The 18,537-nt window shown below is 35.8% G+C and overlaps 1 protein-coding gene across 1 annotated transcript in view; it reads right to left on the reverse strand.

Annotated features, from left to right (window-relative positions):
• Nucleotides 1-18,537, reverse strand: part of SCFD1 (sec1 family domain containing 1) — a 133,045-nt gene that overhangs the window by 55,508 nt on the left and 59,000 nt on the right. Inside the window, exon 14 of the mRNA XM_060096357.1 lies at nucleotides 18,077-18,158. Coding sequence (XP_059952340.1) covers nucleotides 18,077-18,158 — 82 coding nt within the window. The remainder of the gene's footprint in view (nucleotides 1-18,076; nucleotides 18,159-18,537) is intronic.

Here is an 18,537-nt window from a genome sequence, read left to right on the forward strand (position 1 = left end):
TACTCTTAGCTTTTTTAGAATGTATTTCTCCTCCATCACCTGCCCAGTGAATTCTACTCATTTTTCAAGGTCCAGCCTCTTTGCAGCGTCTCTGTAACTCTTCAGTCTCTGTTCTTTCCCTTTCCTGCCCCTCCCCCAATCTTCTTCACTGGGAGAATGTATTAATCCCTTAAGTGTGTACTGACAGCACTTTGTACACTTCTCCATAATAATGATCACACCACATTACTGTCTTTGGTCTCCTAAAACTGTAAACTCCTTAAAGTGTGTCTAATTAATTGTTTAACCCTAGGAGTCTAACACAGCACCTGGCTCATAACAAGTACTTGATAAAATATTTGTTGAATGTCTAAGCTAATAGCAGGACATATACAGATCAAGTAGTCATCTTTAGAAGTTATAAAAGGAGATAAATGAACTTCTAGAAGTGAAAAATGTAAAGAATCAAGTCTTTAGTGACTTAATATATAAAATTATGTAGGCTAAATGCCATAATGGAATCTAATGTCTGTACCTACATAAATCAATGAAGAAACATGGTTCACTGACTTATGGAGGTACAGACATTAGATTCATTTTGCTCTTCTTGATGTGCTAATTTACTCCTAGTTTAACTTCTAATTAACAATGGAAACAATTCAAAAACAACTTAATTCAACTGCTAATGGGTAGAGTTTCTTTTGAAGGTGATGATAATGTTCTAAAATTGCATTGTGATTATGGTTGCATAACTTTGTCAATATACTAAAAACCACTAAATTGTTCACTTTAAATAGGTGAATTGTATGGTATGTGAATTATATCTCAATAAAGGGGTTAAAGAAAAATAACATAGCATTTCAATATACTGATTGGAAGGGAGCCTCATGTGGGAGAGAAAGGAGTGGAGATTTTCTAACCTGAATGAAAGAACTACTATCTGTTCAGTATCTATTATGTGCAAGGCACTTTACTTACAGCTATGGCTTTCAAATGTTTTTTTTTTTTTTTTGCGGTACACGGGCCTCTCACTGTTGTGGCCTCTCCCATTGCGGAGCACAGGCTCCGGACGCGCAGGCTCAGCAGCCATGGCTCACGGGCCTAGCCGCTCCGTGGCATGTGGGATCTTCCTGGACCAGGGCACGAACCCGTGTTCCCTGCATCGGCAGGCGGACTCTCAACCACTGCACCACCAGGGAAGCCCTCAAATGTTTTTAAACAGAGAACCTCAGGACCCTCTTTCTCAAACCAAATCTTCTGCAGAACCCTAAACATAAAGATACAAGTGACCCATTAAATGTCTCTATTGAACTCTAGGGTACCAGAGAACAGTGTTTAAAAACTACAAACTTAGATTATCTCATTTAATTCTCCAGATACCACTATGAGCTAAGAATTATTAGTCCCGTTTTAAAGATGAAGAAACAGACATAAAGAAACATAAATTTATTCAAGGTTACCAGAGTAGAAGTAGTAGAGAGTTGAGATTCAAATCCAGGTCAGACTCCAATGTACACCACAGATAAAGAGTAGGGAAAATTACATTTTCCTCAAGAACAACTTATTGCTTCCTTTGTATATGCTTTATGAAAGAAAGTATATGTGTCAATTAGTATATATTTGGGTTTTTTTCGTAATACACATAATTTACATATATGTGGTAAAAGGTTACTTTGTCCAGAGACATAATATCTATCGGTCGGTCCTTTTTCACTTTCTTGAAATAAGGGAAAATATAAGAGAAACAACTTCTGTCCCAAAGATTGATTATTCTTCTACAATATGGATTCAAAGGAGGATAAAAATTGGATAACAAAAGTTACATGGAAAACAGACAAATTAAAAATATAAAACAAAATAACAAGGTCAAGATAATAAACAGATTTTCGGTAGCTTCAATAAATATCAAGAATGAATTATCAAGAAGGGAATATTACAGAAAAATAAAGGACTATATATAGAATACAAATTATATCTAGTGAATATAAACTCAGAGCCATGAATTTCCTAATAATCCCTTTAGAAGAGCTAAGAGAAGAATCTGATTTAAAAAAAAAAATTCTAGTGTTTTTCTCCCAATTTCGGAGTTATCAGTGGACAATCAGGCTGATGTTTTTCATTTCTCAGTGCACTGTGTCAACATTCACATCAAATTAACCACATATATATGCATTTTATATATATTATCCAACTAAATGTACTGAATTGTCATTTACCTGTAACTGTGTTTATAATTTTGTTAATTTGAAATAAAGTGTAAAGTGTTATGTATATGTCTGTGTGTACGGCATTTTTTGACTGGTGACAGTCAATAGTCTACGGGGTTTAAAAAGAACAACAACAACAAAAAAAGGGCTTCCCTGGTGGCGCAGTGGTTGAGAGTCCGCCTGCCGATGCAGGGGACAGGGTTTGTGCCCCGGTCCGGGAAGATACCACATGCCGCGGAGCGGCTGGGCCCGTGAGCCATGGCCGCTGAGCCTGCACGTCCGGAGCCTGTGCTCCGCAACGGGAGAGGCCACAACAGTGAGAGGCCCGTGTACCGCAAAAAAAAAAAAAAAAAAAAAAAAGAAGGGACACTTCTGAAAACCCTCAAGTCATTCGGGATGTATAAGTAGTATGCATTTCTTGCCTTCTGAGAACCCATTACCTAGGAAGATTTATTGATGACCCATACAGGACATGAAAGGAATTCCTTTTTCCTTCCTATGACTGTGGGGGATTTTTTCCCTTCTCTTTTACCATTCCTCTGTTTATCCTAGCTACAGACACCACCATTCTGGGACTCCCTATTCACTGCTAGCTACAACCTCAGTGATAGACTGAGGTGATGACAAAGACTAGAGTGGTATTTCTTGGCCTTCCTTCTTCTCCAAGCCCCAGTTCTATTCCTTAGTCAGCAGTAAAAGTAAAGACAAGAAGGGATTAGACAGTTATTACTTCCTTTCACTACTAAGAATCCCAATATTCTTCTACCAGTACTTCTACAGGAGAGGGGATGATAAACCCTTTTTTGCTGCAACACAACATTTGAAACATTCCAGATTATGAATTAAATAGGGTTTGTAGGACAGGGACCTATCTGCCATGTTAATGTCTATAGGAAAGTATATCCTTAAGCTAAAATGAACTTAGAACTATACTTTTAGGATATAACCTAATCTTAAGTTGAAGATCCTTTACACTCTAGCCTTTTCTTGTTTTTCCTTTCTTTTTTAAATGTGCAGTTCCTATCATCATTCAAGGCTGTTTTGGATAATTCTTCCTCCAGGTGAGTGGCCTCTGTATGCTGTATTATAATAGTATGTGGTCTGTATATGTCACTAGAGCATAAAGTCTAGATTATACTAAGCTATTTGTTCATTATTTTATGCCTTGTGCCCCGCAAGATGACTGGAATTCTCTAAAACTCAATTGCCTTTCATAATATAACACAATAGCATGTTAATATATTTTTAGTTATTTAGGTGTATTTTTTGCTGCATTTCATGCCAGTGGGTTTATATGGGTTTGCTAACGTGAAAAATTATGTTGCACTAAAACTGGAGGTTCCATGAAAATATTTAAGGTGTTCTATAGCACAGCTGGCTGAGAATATTTATTCTGGAGCATTTGCTCATATGCCACAGTGACTTAGAAATCTTGAATAAAATTCATCATTATACTTCTATCTCACTTCTGAGCAGAAATGGGACAGTATACTGTCAAGGTGAGGAACCTGATTAGGATCTTCAATTTCTACAACAGGCTATCCACCTTACTAGTTAGTTATCTCATTTCCAAATATATGCATTTTTCTCTCTACCAAGAACACTGACTTTCTAGCATTCCAGGCCCAAATCAGAAGGCGTAACCTCAACTTCTTTGCTATCTAAATCCAGCCAATTTTAAAAAGTTATATTATTATATTATTTAAAGAATGAAAAAGATTTCCACTTTAGATACTAAAAATTCTATTCTTAGTGTAAGAAAAAAAACACTAGAATGCCATAAACTTAGACTTTATTACATTGGTCACTCATAAAACTGCCCTCAATGAATTATATTTTAATATTATGCCCTTAACGTTCATTAAGTTGCTGTGTAAAATCCATGACAGTAACTGATATTAAAATATTGCAGTTACATCACTAAATTTACTCTAGATAATGCCCAATATGAACAATGTCTTTTGTAACATAATACTAAGGAACACTTTGCTTAGAATAAAAACCAAATTCTTTCTGAGAAATTTTTCAAGAATTTAATCATATCTCTTACTGTGGTTGCCAGAAAATTCAAAGCCAAATTTGAGAATTACAATTATAACTATATAGAAACTATTGTGAGTTTCTATTTCATGATTTTTGCTGTATGTGCTATTCATGGAAGCTGACTTAAATCTGCTTTAGAATAAGAAAACAAGTTTATTTAATCTATAAATTTATCTTACATACTGACTCCTACTAAAAATATTTAAATTCTAACAAAAATGATCTATGTAATAAGAAATTTTAAATGTATATGAAATGATCTTTATAGATGACAAATATTAAAATACTAATATTAGCAACATTATTATAATGAAATACAAAAAACTGCTTTATCTATAATATTTCTGGAGAAAACAGAGGTTTATATGGTACCTGTAAACTATTATGTCTTATTTTATAACTCTCAGAAGCATTTAGTTTTATCTCACTAATGTGTTGAACTCTCAAAAGATATACCCAGGAAAAGAACAGCAAATTAAATCCAAGTAAACAGAAGAAAATAAATGATAAAAATAAGAGCAGAAATCAATGAAATTAAAAACAAGAAATCACGAGAAAAATCACTGGAACCAAAAGCTGGTTCTTTGAAATGATCAATCAAATTGGTAAAACTTCTAGCCAGGTTAACTAAGAATAAAGAAGAGAAGAGATAAATAGTATCAGAAATGAAAGAGGGGCCATCATTACTGATCCCATGACATTAAAAGGATAATAAAAATATTTTAAACAACTCTGGGCCCATAAATTTGATAACCTAGATGAAATGAACCAATTCCTTGAAAGACATAATCTTATGGAATGAATAGGCCTATATTTTTAAAGAAATTGATCAATAAGTTACTAGTGAATTCTACCAAATATTTAAGAAAGAAATCATTCCAGATCTCTACAATCTCTTCCAGAAAATAGAATGCAAATGAACTAGATGTTTTCTTGCTAAGATCAGGAACAAGGTAAAGATGTTCCCTCTCACACTCCTACTCAACCTTGTACTAGAAGTCCTAGCTAATGCAATAAACAAGAAAAGGAAATAAAAAGCAACAGATTGGGAAGGAAGAATAAAGCTGTCTTTGTTTGCAGATGACACTACTGTCTATGTAGAAAATCTCAAAGAAACATCAAAAAATCTCCTGGAACTAATAAGTGATTATAGCAAGATTGTAGGACACGAGGTTAATATACAAAAGTCAACCGGTTTCCAATATACTAGCAATGGACAATTGAACTTTGAAATTAAAGGAAATACCATTTTCATTAGTACTCAAAAAATAAATGAAGAGATATTTCTTATTTATGAATAGGTAGACTCATTATTGTCAAGATGTCAGTTCTTCCCACTTGATCTATAGATTCAACACAATTCCAGTCAAAATCTCAGCAGGTTATTTGGTGGATATTGACAAACTCATTCTAAGGTTTATATGGAGACAGGAAAGACCCAGAATAGTCAACACATTATTGAAGGAGGAAAAAAAAAGGATGGAGGACTGACAACACCTGATTTTAATACTTAACTTAAAAGCTGCAATAATTAAGACAGTGTGGTGTTTGTGAAAAAAACCCAGACAAATATATCAATGATAGTACAGAAACAGACTCATGCAAATACAGTTGACTAATCTTTGACAGAAGCACAAATGAAATTCAATGGAAGAGGAAAGTCTTTTCAACAAATGGTGAAAGAACAACCGGACATCCACATGCAAAAAAAAAATGACATACCCAACACCTTTCACAAAAATTGACTCAAAATGGATCCCAGGGCTTCCCTGGTGGCACAGTGGTTGAGAGTCTGCCTGCTGATGCAGGGGACACAGGTTCGTGCCCCGGTCTGGGAGGGTCCCACATGCCGCGGAGCAGCTGGGCCCGTGGGCCATGGCCACTGAGCCTGCGCGTCCAGAGCCTGTGCTCCACAACGGGAGAGGCCGCAGCAGTGAGAGGCCCGCGTACCACAAATAAATAAATAAATAAATAAAAAAAAATGGATCCCAGACCTAAATGTAAATGCAAAACTAAAACTCCTAAAAGATACCAGGAGAAAACTTAGATAACCTGGGTATAGTGATGACTTTTTAGATAAAACACCAAAGGCACGATGCATGAAAGAAATAATTAAAAAGATGGACTTGGTTGGGCCTCCCTGGTGGCGCAAGTGGTTGAGTGTCCGCCTGCCGATGCAGGGGATACGGGTTCGTGCCCCGGTCTGGGAGGATCCCATATGCCGCGGAGCGGCTGGGCCCGTGAGCCATGGCCGCTGAGCCTGCGCGTCCGGAGCCTGCGCGTCCGGAGCCTGTGCTCCGCGACGGGGGAGGCCACAACAGTGAGAGGCCCGCATACCGCAAAAAAAAAAGGAAAAAAAAAAAAAAAAAAAGATGGACTTGGTTAAAATTAGAGGCCTCTGTTCTGTGAAAGATACTACCAAGAGAATGAGAAGACAAGCCATAGACTGGGATAAGTTAATTGCAAAGACACACCCATTAAGGGATCCTAATTGCCCCCCCCACCAAATACAAAGAACTCTTAAAATTCAGCAATAAGAAAACAAAATACAATTTAAAAATGGGCCAAAGACCTGAACAGACGTTTCACGAAAGAAGATAGGCAGATGGCAAGTAAGTGTATGAAAAGATGCTTCACATTACATGACATCAGAAAAATGCAAATTAAAATAAGACACACTTGGGACTTCCCTGGCAGTCCAGTGGTTAAGACCCCACCCTTCGTGGGGGTTCAATCCCTGGTCGGGGAATTAAGATCCTGCATGCTGCTGCGGAGCGGCCAAAAATAAAATAAATAAAATTAAATAAATAATAAAAGTATGTACATGTAATAACCTATAAAGGAAAAGAATCTGAAAAAGAGTGTGTATATAACTGAATCACTGTGCTGTACACATGAAACTAAAATGACATTGTATATAAATCAACTATACTTCAATAAAAATAAAGTATGTAAAAAAAATAGGACAGCACATATAAAAAAAAGACATACTATATACCTATTAGAATGACTAAAATCCAACACTGGCAACACCAGATGCTGGTGAAGATATGAAGCAACAGGAACTCTCATTCACTGCTGATGGGAATGCAAAATGGTACAGCCACCTTGGAAGACAGTTTGGCAGTTGGCAGTTTTTTACAGTTCTAAACATACTCTGGACATATGATCCAGCAATCATGCTCTTAGACATTTACCAGAAGGAGTTGAAAACTTATGTCCACCCCAAAACCATCACATGGATGTTTATAGCAGCGTTATTCATAAATGCCAAGAGTTGGGAGCAACCAAGATGTCCTTCAATAACTGAATGAATAAATAAACTATGGTACATCCAGACAACGGAATATTAACTAGCAATAAAAAGAAATGAGCTATTAACTCATGAAAAGACACAGAAGGGTCTTAAATGCATTTTACTAAATAAAAGAAATTACTCTGAAAACATTACATACTGTATGATTCCAACTATCTGATATTCTGGAAAACAATACTGTGGAGACAGTAAAAAATCAGTGGTTGTCAGGGATTTGCGGGGGGGCGAAGAAGGGATATATAGGTGGAGCACAGGGGATTTTAGAGCAGTTGAACAGTATGATATTGTAATGATGGGTATATGTCATTATACATTTGTCAAAACCCACAGAATGTACAACACAAAGAGTGAACCCTAATGTAACTAGACTTTAGTTGGTATTAATAATGTATTAATATTGACTTATCAATTGTAACAAATGTACCACATTAATGCAAGAGATTAATAACAGGGGAAACTGGGTACAGGTGGGTAAGAAGATACATGGAAATCCTCTGTACTTTTCACTCATTTTCCTGAAAACAAAAAACTGCTCTAAAAAAAGTCTATTAATTAAGAAAAAACTAAAGCCAAAAAAAGACATGCAGCTAATGTAAAACAAAAGAAAGGGCCACATTTAATAAAGAGTGTTTGCAATACCTTGGGAAGATTTGTGTAGCTTTGAATAATAACACCTTTCACTTTTACTTCTCCATAGATATTATATAAAATAACTCAAACCAAAGGAAAACAACATAGATATGATTTTGCATGTGCTTCATAAAAAAAAGATAGCTTTAGGAGTGTAGTCTTACATTGACAATGAATACACAAAGTATATAATACATACATATATTTGTATGTATTCATGTTCGCTACTACAGTCAATAAGTAACCCTAGCATGGAATTTTTCTTGAGGTATTTATTGGTATTTCAACATAACTGACCTTTAAAACAAATCCATTATTTTAAAAAGTATACTTGTTTTATGAAACAATTTAAAAGTTTACTAAATTTTCATTTCCTATTTAAGCATTCAGGGACATAAAAGACTAGGCCGGGCTTCCCTGGTGGCGCAGTGGTTGTGAGTCCGCCTGCCGATGCAGGGGACAGGGGCTCGTGCCCTGGTCCGGGAAGATCCCACATGCCGCCGAGCGGCTGGGCCTGTGGGCCATGGCCACTGAGCCTGCACGTGGGAGCCTGTGCTCCGCAACGGGAGAGGCCAAACAGTGAGAGGCCCGCGTTACGCAAAAAAAAAAAAAAAAAAAAGACTAGGCCAACTGAGTATTTTTTAAATGAATGAATAAACACATTGAATGGTCAAATATTTTAATAAGACAACTGGGGTTCCCTACTTCTACTTTTTGCTTGTTTACATTACTTTTGAACCCATGGTTACTCTAAAGGGATTATAAAAGAGCAAAACCATTCTCATTACATTTTTGGTGATTATGTTTTAAGGAACTACAGCACGGTAGACAGAGTATGGGATTTAAAAGTCAAAAGCCAAAGTTCAAGTTCAGGCTCTGGCAGTTGGTCTCAAGTCATGTACTCAGTATCTCTGAGATTTGTTTTCCTCTGTAGAATGAGAGAACATATCTATTATGTTAAATTATCTGATATACAAGTGCACAAAAGAAGTTTGTTCTCTTAAAAAGGAAAAAAATACATCACATGTTCGTATTTTTCAGCCAACACTCATGATCTGAGGATGCTAAGTTTGATAATAAAATATTTGTGAAGTGTAAAGCACTCTATAAGGCACTGTAGTAAAAACACATTCATTTACATAGTATCTTAAAATACATGTTTTTTAAAGGTCTAGTACTCACATAACAATCAGGGTGTAAATATTTTCACTCGATTAAAATAAGAACCGTCTACAGAACTGTACATTGTAGGTGATCAATAAGTATAGAGAAAAGAAAGCAAAAATGGCAGTATCAGAAGGAGTCAGGTAAAAGAATGCAAAATTCTTTAAGGCATTTCTTTTTCCTTTTTTTTTTTTTTTTTTGCGGTATGCGGGCCTCTCACTGTCGTGGCCTCTCCTGTTGTGGAGCACAGGCTCCGGATGCGCAGGCTCAGTGGCCATTGCTCACGGGCCCAGCCGCTCCGCGGCATGTGGGATCCTCCCGGACCAGGGCATGAACCCGTGTCCCTGCATCGGCAGGTGGACTCTCAACCACTGCGCCACCAGGGAAGCCCTAAGGCATTTCTTTAAATGAAACATTTCTTGACTTTACTTGATAAACAGAACCGGACTGAAACTGAATAACAATGATAAATGGTATGGTAAAGAGATAACAAGACAAAATACAAAAAGTTCCAGGTTTGAGTTCCAACTCTGCCATTAACTAGCGAACATTTAACCTTTTCTTTTCTTATTTCTTTCACTGATTAAATGAAGAATATTTCACAAAACATGTTCTGCAGAATGCTAGTTCTCAGAGTTGGTTATAAGAAATAATCCCTAGAGGTGTTCCAAAGTCAACGGAGTTTGAGAAATATTGGCTAAATAAGTTTTTAAAATGCATATATTGGGCTTCCCTGGTGGCACAGTGGTTAAGAATCCACCTGCCAATGCAGGGGACACGGGCTTGAGCCCTGGTCTGGGAAGATCCCACGTGCCGTGGAGCAACTAAGCCCATGTGCCATAACTACTGAGCCTGTGCTCTAGAGCCCGTGAGCCACAACTACTGAAGTCCGTGCGTTTAGAGCCCATGCTGCTCAACAAGAGAAGCCACCACAATAAGAAGCCCATGCTATGCAACGAAGAGTAGCCCCTGCTCGCCGCAACTAGAGAAAGCTCGCGTGCAGCAACGAAGACCCAATGCAGCCAAAAATAAATTAATTAATTTAAAAAAATAAAATAAAATGTGTATATTATACTGCATTATGAATCTCCAAGAGGGGTATACAGTAAATTTTATTTTTAACCTTATTTCACCAAGGAAGAAACTTCACTAATTTGTGGAATCTACTAAAAACTCTGTCCCACGGTTCCTTCTAGCTTGAAAATCCTAGTTCCACAGGAGCTTCGTGAAGGACTTTGGAAAGTGGGTGCTACAGGACTGAGGAATTATAAGGGCTATGTCTGATTTTTTACTTTCTACTTTGATTTGTATATCCCTGGTGCTCATGAGTTATTCTCTATTCTGCTAGTCTATGTGTTGTCATTGTAAGTGACCTCAAATTCTGTAGAACAAATCAAGGTATAAATAAATAAATAAAATGTGAGAAATCTATTTAAAAAAGTAAGGAATGCATCTGTCCTCTCCTTTTATTTTAAACATTTGACTGTTCATCTCAATTCTGCTTCTACTCTCTGCATTTAACCTACTGCATATTCCTATAAGGGAAAAGTCTGTAAAAAACTCCCAGGTTTACCCACTCACAAATTACATAGCATATTCTCTGTTTCTTAACATTCTATGTCACTTAAAACAAAATGCCAAAAATCCACATTACCAAAATTAGTCTTTGGCTTTCTCAATGACTTAGTTAAAATCTGTTTTCTTATCTGTAAAAGACCTGAAATAGATGAACACTAAGCCTTGTTTGAATTTTTCACTTTTATTGATGTATAATGACATACAATACACAGAATTTGTTAAGTTTTAACATATGTATATACCCATGAAACCATGAACACAATCCAAACACTGAACATATCATTCATCACCCAAGGAAATTTTCTCAATGTACTTCTTTCCTTTTGGCCCTCTAACACCCTTCTCTATGTCCTTTCTGTCACTATAGATTAGCTTGCATTTTTATGAATTTTATGTAAATGCAATTATAGATTATGTACTGTTTTTGTGTGTGGCTTCTCTCACTCAGTGTAATTACTCTGAGATTCATCCATTCATCTTTCACTCAGTGCAATTACTCTGAGATTCATCCAACAATATATACTGTATGTATTAATAGTACCTTCCTTTTAATTGTAGAATATCCCATTGTATAGATATACCATAATTTGTTCATTCAATTCACCTGTTGATAGACATTTGGGTTGTTTCCAGTTTTGGGCTATGACAAAGAGCTGCTATAAATATTCATGAACAATGAACGTATATGCTTTCATTTATCTTGAGTAAACACCTAGGAGTAGAATGGCTGGAGCATATAATGGGTTTGTGTTTAACATTTTAAGGAACAGAGATACTGTTTTCCAAAGTGGGTGTACCATTTTACATTCCTACCAGCAATATATGAGAGTTCTAGTTCTTCTGCATCCTTGCCAAAGGTTGGCATGATCAATATTTTAAATTTTAGACATTTTAATAGATGTATAGAGGTATCTCACTATGGTTTTAGTTGTATTTTTCTAATGATTGTTGACACTGAACTTATTTGTCACCCGTGTATCTTTTTTAGTCAAATCTTTGTTCAAATCTTTTACCCTTTTAAAAATTGGGTTGTTCATTTTCCCTTTATTGAGGGTTTTTTTTTTTTTTTGCGGTACGCAGGCCTCTCACTATTGTGGCTTCTCCCGGTGCGGAGCACAGGCTCCGGACGCACAGGCTCAGTGGCCATGGCTTACGGGCCCAGCCGTTCCGCGGTATGTGGGATCTTCCCGGACCGAGGCACGAACCCGTGTCCCCTGCATCGGCAGGCGGACTCTCAACCACTGTGCCACCAGGGAAGCCCTCTTTATTGAGTTTTGAGAAGTCTTTATTTCTATGAATTTAACGTTTATGAATCTATTAAACTGAGTCTTGCTAAATGACAATGCTTCATCTTCATGAAAGTAGATGGCAGAAAAGTGAGAGCAAAGAGCTAGGAAAAGGTAATTTCACACTTTGTTTTTTGAGGATGTGAAAGTAGCCTCCAGAAATTCATAGTAAGAAACTGAAGGATATTTCACTCATTCACGAGCTGTCTTTGGTCATACTTGGAGTAAAGAAAACTTTAAGTTCTGATAGTGACTAATCATAATTGGGATGAAAAGAGGTAGAAGATAGTGACAGTATGTCCATTGGGGACTTCCTGCTACAAGATATATTTTTCCCTGCCTTGAAGAAAAGACACCAAGGTCATATGAATATTCACTTGGTATGTGTACTGGACAAGAGATCATTTAAAAGAGATCAGTCAAAATCCAGCCAGAGAAATGTTCTGATTTATAGTACAGTAAAATTTCTTCCCTACTGTGATCAGGAGAGTAGTGATCAGTTAATCAAAGTCAGTTAATGTAAAGAATAAAAAAGGACCTGTGTTGTACATAAACATTTTAAACACTACCTTTTAACTTAAGGTCTAAAATGTGTAATTGTCTGTCAATCTTGACGTAGATCCAAGACCTTTCCCTTGAGTACCGAGGTTCACTGACTGAAATTTTTTTCTTTCTTGCATAATGCATATTTATAAGGGATCAACTACAACTTCTACTTTGTTTCTTTGAAGTGAAATAAAAAAAGTTATAAACATTTACAAAGCAATTTTAGTGTTTTTCAAGATTTTCTAATGTCTTACAGTTTTTCTGTGGTTTTTTTTTTTACCTGCTACTAAATTAGGCAATAATTAAATTACCATCTTCATTGAGTCTAAGGCATGTAACTTAGTTTTATAGAAAAAATCCTCTTTTCCTGCTCATACCATTGACACAAACAGATTGGAATCAAATACAAATAACTCTTTGGTAAACAAAATATTCAACTTGCAAATATACTAGCTGTCAAATGTCAGCATGTCAATAATGTGGTCAGCAACCACTGTTTTACCAAGGGAATAAAGGGCATCAGCTAATTTGATGTGTTGACTAGTGAAGATCAGTTCAGTTTCTACTTTATTTTGAAAGCTTATTTTCCCCTAAGAAAGACAGTGAAGTTGAACCAAAGAAAAATTAGTCCCCTGAAGGAGGGGCTCCAGTTAAAAGCTAGCATTGCTAGCTAGCAAGGGCTAAACCTTGTTCAGAGTGTAGACCTAAGGCAGTACATGTTTGCTTGACCAGATGATGTCTTTAGATCTAATTCAGTACCGCTTAACTTTCTCCACAAGAAGAACAAAAATTAAGATTCAGTGCCAATGAAGACTTGATCCACAACAGCTTATTAACAGCTAATTCTTTGCCAGCTACCTCGGGAAGGAGCATTCAGATGTAAGAGCATTAGGGGAAAGAGCATATAATGCCATTTCTCTCTCTCTACTATGACTTACAGCTAGGTAACTTTTCCTTTTCTTAGGTTTCTGATGTTAGAGAGTAATTAATTCAGTGTGATTATGCAGGTGAGACAACAATAATTAAAATAAATTAAAATTTGCCTACAAATTATTTAAGTAATCTCAGAATCCATTCTGTAACAACCAGCAAGTGGGGGAAAATCTTATTTGTATTAGAAGTGAAAAAATTGCTAAAGAGGTTTCAAAAGATAAGGTTTACTTTAAACAAATGAGGATTCAACAATTTAATCTATTAGACCAACGTTAACTACCCAAGCCACTAAAATCCTTAGAATATCAATACATTTACATGATAATATTTGCCAAACTTGTTGCAAACTGCTGTGCTCCTTCTATCTTTCCACTGAAACATCAACTACTGGATAACTGCCAGGACTTCTCTTCTAGTATTCTGCTTCAGAAAACCATCTAAAGAAATGTAAGAAGCAGCTATTAATCTAAACACCCCAAAAGAATATGCAAAATTGCAATAAGGACAAATACCAAGAGAAGTGTTCTGAGATCTCTGCATTAAAAGTCATAATATTCTTGCTAATAATAAGTATTTACTACTCAGGTGAAAAAATGTTTACAAAGAAGTAACTAAAGCTCAGGTGGTCAACAAAGTCTAATGAAAAGAGTAAGAGATGATGGGGGGGTGGGATGAATTGGGAGATTGGGATTAACATATATACACTATTGATACTATGTATAAAATAGGTAACTAATGAGAACATACTGTATAGCACAGGGAACTCTACTCAATGCTCTGTAGTGACCTAAATGGGAAGGAAAACCAAAAAAGAGGGGATATATGTATACATAGGACTGATTCACTTTGCTGTACAGCAAGAAACTAACACAGCATTGTTAAGCAACTATACTCCAATAAAAATTAAAAATAAAAAAAAGAGATAATGGAGAAAAATACTTCTTTAATTATTATTAACATTATATAGCCAGGGGCAGATGGTGTAACATAATAATGGCACAAATAAACATGCCACTTAAAAGTAAATATTTTAAAACTGGAAATTTAATAATTATGAAAAACTGTAAGAAAAAATTTTATAACTAGAAGTAATGAGAAAAAATGGAAACAATAGCATTTACGTGCTAGTTTTGACAAGGGAGAGTAACTTAAGAAAGATGGTTAACATTAAAACAGGACTCTTCACAGAAGACATCCCAATTTTTCTATACTAATAGAATTTCTTTTATTATTATTATTTATTTATTTAATTTTGGCTGCATTGGGTCTTTTGTTGCTGCCCGCAGGCTTTTCTCTAGTTGCAGTGAGCGGGGGCTACTCTTTGTTGTGGTGCGCGGGCTTCTCACTGGGTGGCTTCTCTTGTTGCAGAGCACGGGATCTAGGCGCTCGGGCTCAGTAGTTGTGGCTCGCGGGCTCTAGAGAGCAGGGTCAGTAGTTGTGGCGCACGGGTTTAGTTGCTCTGTGGCATGTGGGATCTTCCCGGACCAGGGCTTGAACCTGTGTACCCTGCATTGGCAGGTGGATTCCTAACCACTGCGCCACCAGGGAAGCCCTAATAGAATTTCTTATATCAGAATAACTCAGAGTATGTGGCTTATTTAATACAACTATAATTTATATGTAAATATTTAAAATAAATATGCTCCTTTATCTATGATTTTAAAAAAAACTACTATTAATTGGGTTTCCTAGAATGATCCAATGAGGAATACTGTGTTCTATACATGACATTATTTTCCCTCTGCAAGTGAATGACCTTATATATAATGTCCTTTATAGTTTCTTTATATCAGATCCTACTAGGAATATGGTGTTTTCCTTGAGTTACAGCACAAAAATTATTCCAAAATATGTAGATTTTATATACAAGTATTTAACACCCTGAATGACAAATTAGTTTCTTAGCATAAGATGCTCTGCCAGACAATTAGGAGCCCTGGAAGAAACAAGTTCCTTTATAGTGAGAGCCAAGCAACCAGGTCTTAAAGCAGAATTTTTGGGTCAGGAATGGTGGCTTATTAAAAGTAGCTCAGACAGACGGCATCTATTAGGACAAAGTGATTCTCAAAAACTCATATACAATCATAAATAAGCAACATAAAGAACTTCGTGGGTAAATTTTGCCTTAAAAAACACCATTTTTCACCTAGTCAGGTATAATAGCCATCTTCCAGTTCTCCACTTACTTCCAGAACTCACCCATCCCTCACACAGCTCAGACCATTCTCTTGTTAAAACATAAATCAGATCATGGCATTAACCTCATCATACTTAAATCCCTATGTCTCTTGACCCCATAGTCTATCACTCTTTCTCTCCTCACTATAAGTACATTAGTCTTATTCTAGGTCCTCCAAAACAATTTGTTCCTGCCTTAAGGCCTTTGCAGCACGTATTAGTCCCTCTGCCTGGAATACGTGGCCCTGAAATTTTCACTAACTGGCTCCTTCATGTGATTCGGGTCTCAATTAAAACATCACCTTATCAAAGGTGATTTCCTTTGATGGTGATTTCACTTACTGTAGAACAGCCCTCTGAGCCAGTGTCTATCATATCACATCACCCTAATTTGGTGTTTTCATATCACCTAAATGCCTGACGTTATCCTGTTTTCTAATTTGCTTACTTTGTTTGTTGTCACTACTATATTAGCTCCAAGAGAACAAAGAACTTGTCTGTTTATTACAGAATCTCTAGGGCCCAGCACAACACCTACAGAGCCACTTAACATAATTGAGTAAGTAAATTACTTTAACCAGAATTTTCTCAAACCATAAGCTCTAGTCTCTGACCGAGAGTATATTCATATAAATTTGTGGCAGGATAATGTTTGTAAAGTTTTATGAATAAGATGAAACTATGCACGTTCCATTGGTATGATAATGAGTTACTTTGGGTTACACAATTCAGTCTGGAAGTAGAAGCTAAGCTTGGCACTTTCCTGGTTTTACAACTGTGAGAACTGAAGTCAGAAAGTAAAATATAAGAATTAATAAACGTTTAATAATGAAAAAAATTAATGAAAAAACTATATGTCAAAAAAATCCATGGAACAGTTTAAATCTCAAGGTACACACAGGACTATTAACTGTCATAAACAGCATGTAATCAAGAAACATTTGTTTAATGGATCATAAGATCTTGATTACATAATTATAGTTCAGTAGATGTAAAGCAGAACCTATATTTTGTTTTAATGCAATAAATTTTTGTTTAACTTTTTATATTAGATTCATAGTCTTCATATTTAGCCTTGTAAGCAAAGCCTTTACTTTCCTAGTGAAGTAAATTCTCAATATAGCTCTCTGTTGCATTTTACCGGTTATATATATTATCTCCACAGGAGACAATGACCTCAGGTAAAAAAATTTGATCAGCGTTTTCCCACTTTACAGAGATGCAACATATGGAAGTGAAAATATCAGCCGCAGAAATCATCTATAGACTGCTCAATTATGTTTCTATTCCTGTAGGTATATGAAAATAGCAAGCATCACTATCAAGATGTGGGGAAAAAAAATCAGATTGTCAGCTTAATAGAAATCATGCAGGTTTAAATTATATGCTGTACAATGTCCATTATCTATCTATATTAGTTCCTTTCTAATGCTCTAAGGCTTTTTAAATCATTAAAAAAGAAAAACGTTTAATCCCCTTTTCCATAAATCCAAGTTGTTATCAATACTTTGGACAGGAAGCAAGCATATTCAGCTTTTCTACATTGCTTTTTCAAATGTATCATCTCAAATGGAAAGTAGGGGTCAGTAATAGCCACATCCTAGTATATCATCAATCTGTCACTGGAATTCAGTTCAATGTCCAGAGAATAAATGACAGTAGAACACTGAAGAATGGATTAAGTCCAGCTGATACAGAGTTACCATGAATAAAGTAATGAGAAAAAAGAACTATGATAACAACATACAGAATATCCAATACATTTGTTTCAAAATCACAGTACAGCAGGTAACAGTAAGAAGCAATAATGCTAACAGACTAATCTAAAACTAAAAAGTTCAGAACCAAGTTACATAATGAAGTGATGTTATTAATAGATACTTTAGATAGTGCTATAGTAAAAGGGATGTCTAAATCTGTATTACTGATGTTTAGAAACAGGTCTACTATTAACAAAGTAATACGATAAAACGTAACAAAAATACCACAGATGCTAACTTCTCTTTACTGAACATGTGACCTTGGGCAAATCACTGATCTTCCTGGATGGGTTTCCTCATTTGCAAAAATGAAGGTAATAATGCTGCCTTCAATAATTATATCTCTTAACATTACAGTGAGGGCTCAACGAGATAATGAATATGAAAGGACCTTACAAAGTCTAAAACCCTACAAAAATAGTAGCTATATTGTGGGGAAGGAAAAGCTAAATTTACCTTTATATGTTCTAAAACAGCAGTGGCAACATTTGTATGGAGATCAATAAGTCTTTTTTTTTCAAGGAGTTCTGGCAAAGAACTACAAGTATCAAAAAATTGAAAATTAACCATTAAATTCTCTAAAGAAATGACATAAATTTTAATAAAACACACACCTGGTTGCTTCCTCTGAGGATACTTGGAACAGTAAAACAGGGACAAAATTACATGTTAAACTATCAACTGAACTTAATCTCTAGGCTTGAACACATACAGTATTTACCACTTTAATACAGTTGAAATGTTTCTTATTTTAAAATAACCTGCCTCCCAAATATCATTATTCTACCATTTAACTTTCTGATTCCAAAATTTGGAGGTTTAGAATAAAATCAGATTAATGTGAAATTTCTAAAACACGAAACTCTCTCTCCTTGATGGCATTTAAAGTATGAAAAAGATACTGCTTAAACTTTAGC

This window comes from Mesoplodon densirostris, chromosome 4 (assembly GCF_025265405.1).
Source record: "Mesoplodon densirostris isolate mMesDen1 chromosome 4, mMesDen1 primary haplotype, whole genome shotgun sequence".
Lineage (NCBI taxonomy): Eukaryota > Metazoa > Chordata > Mammalia > Artiodactyla > Ziphiidae > Mesoplodon > Mesoplodon densirostris.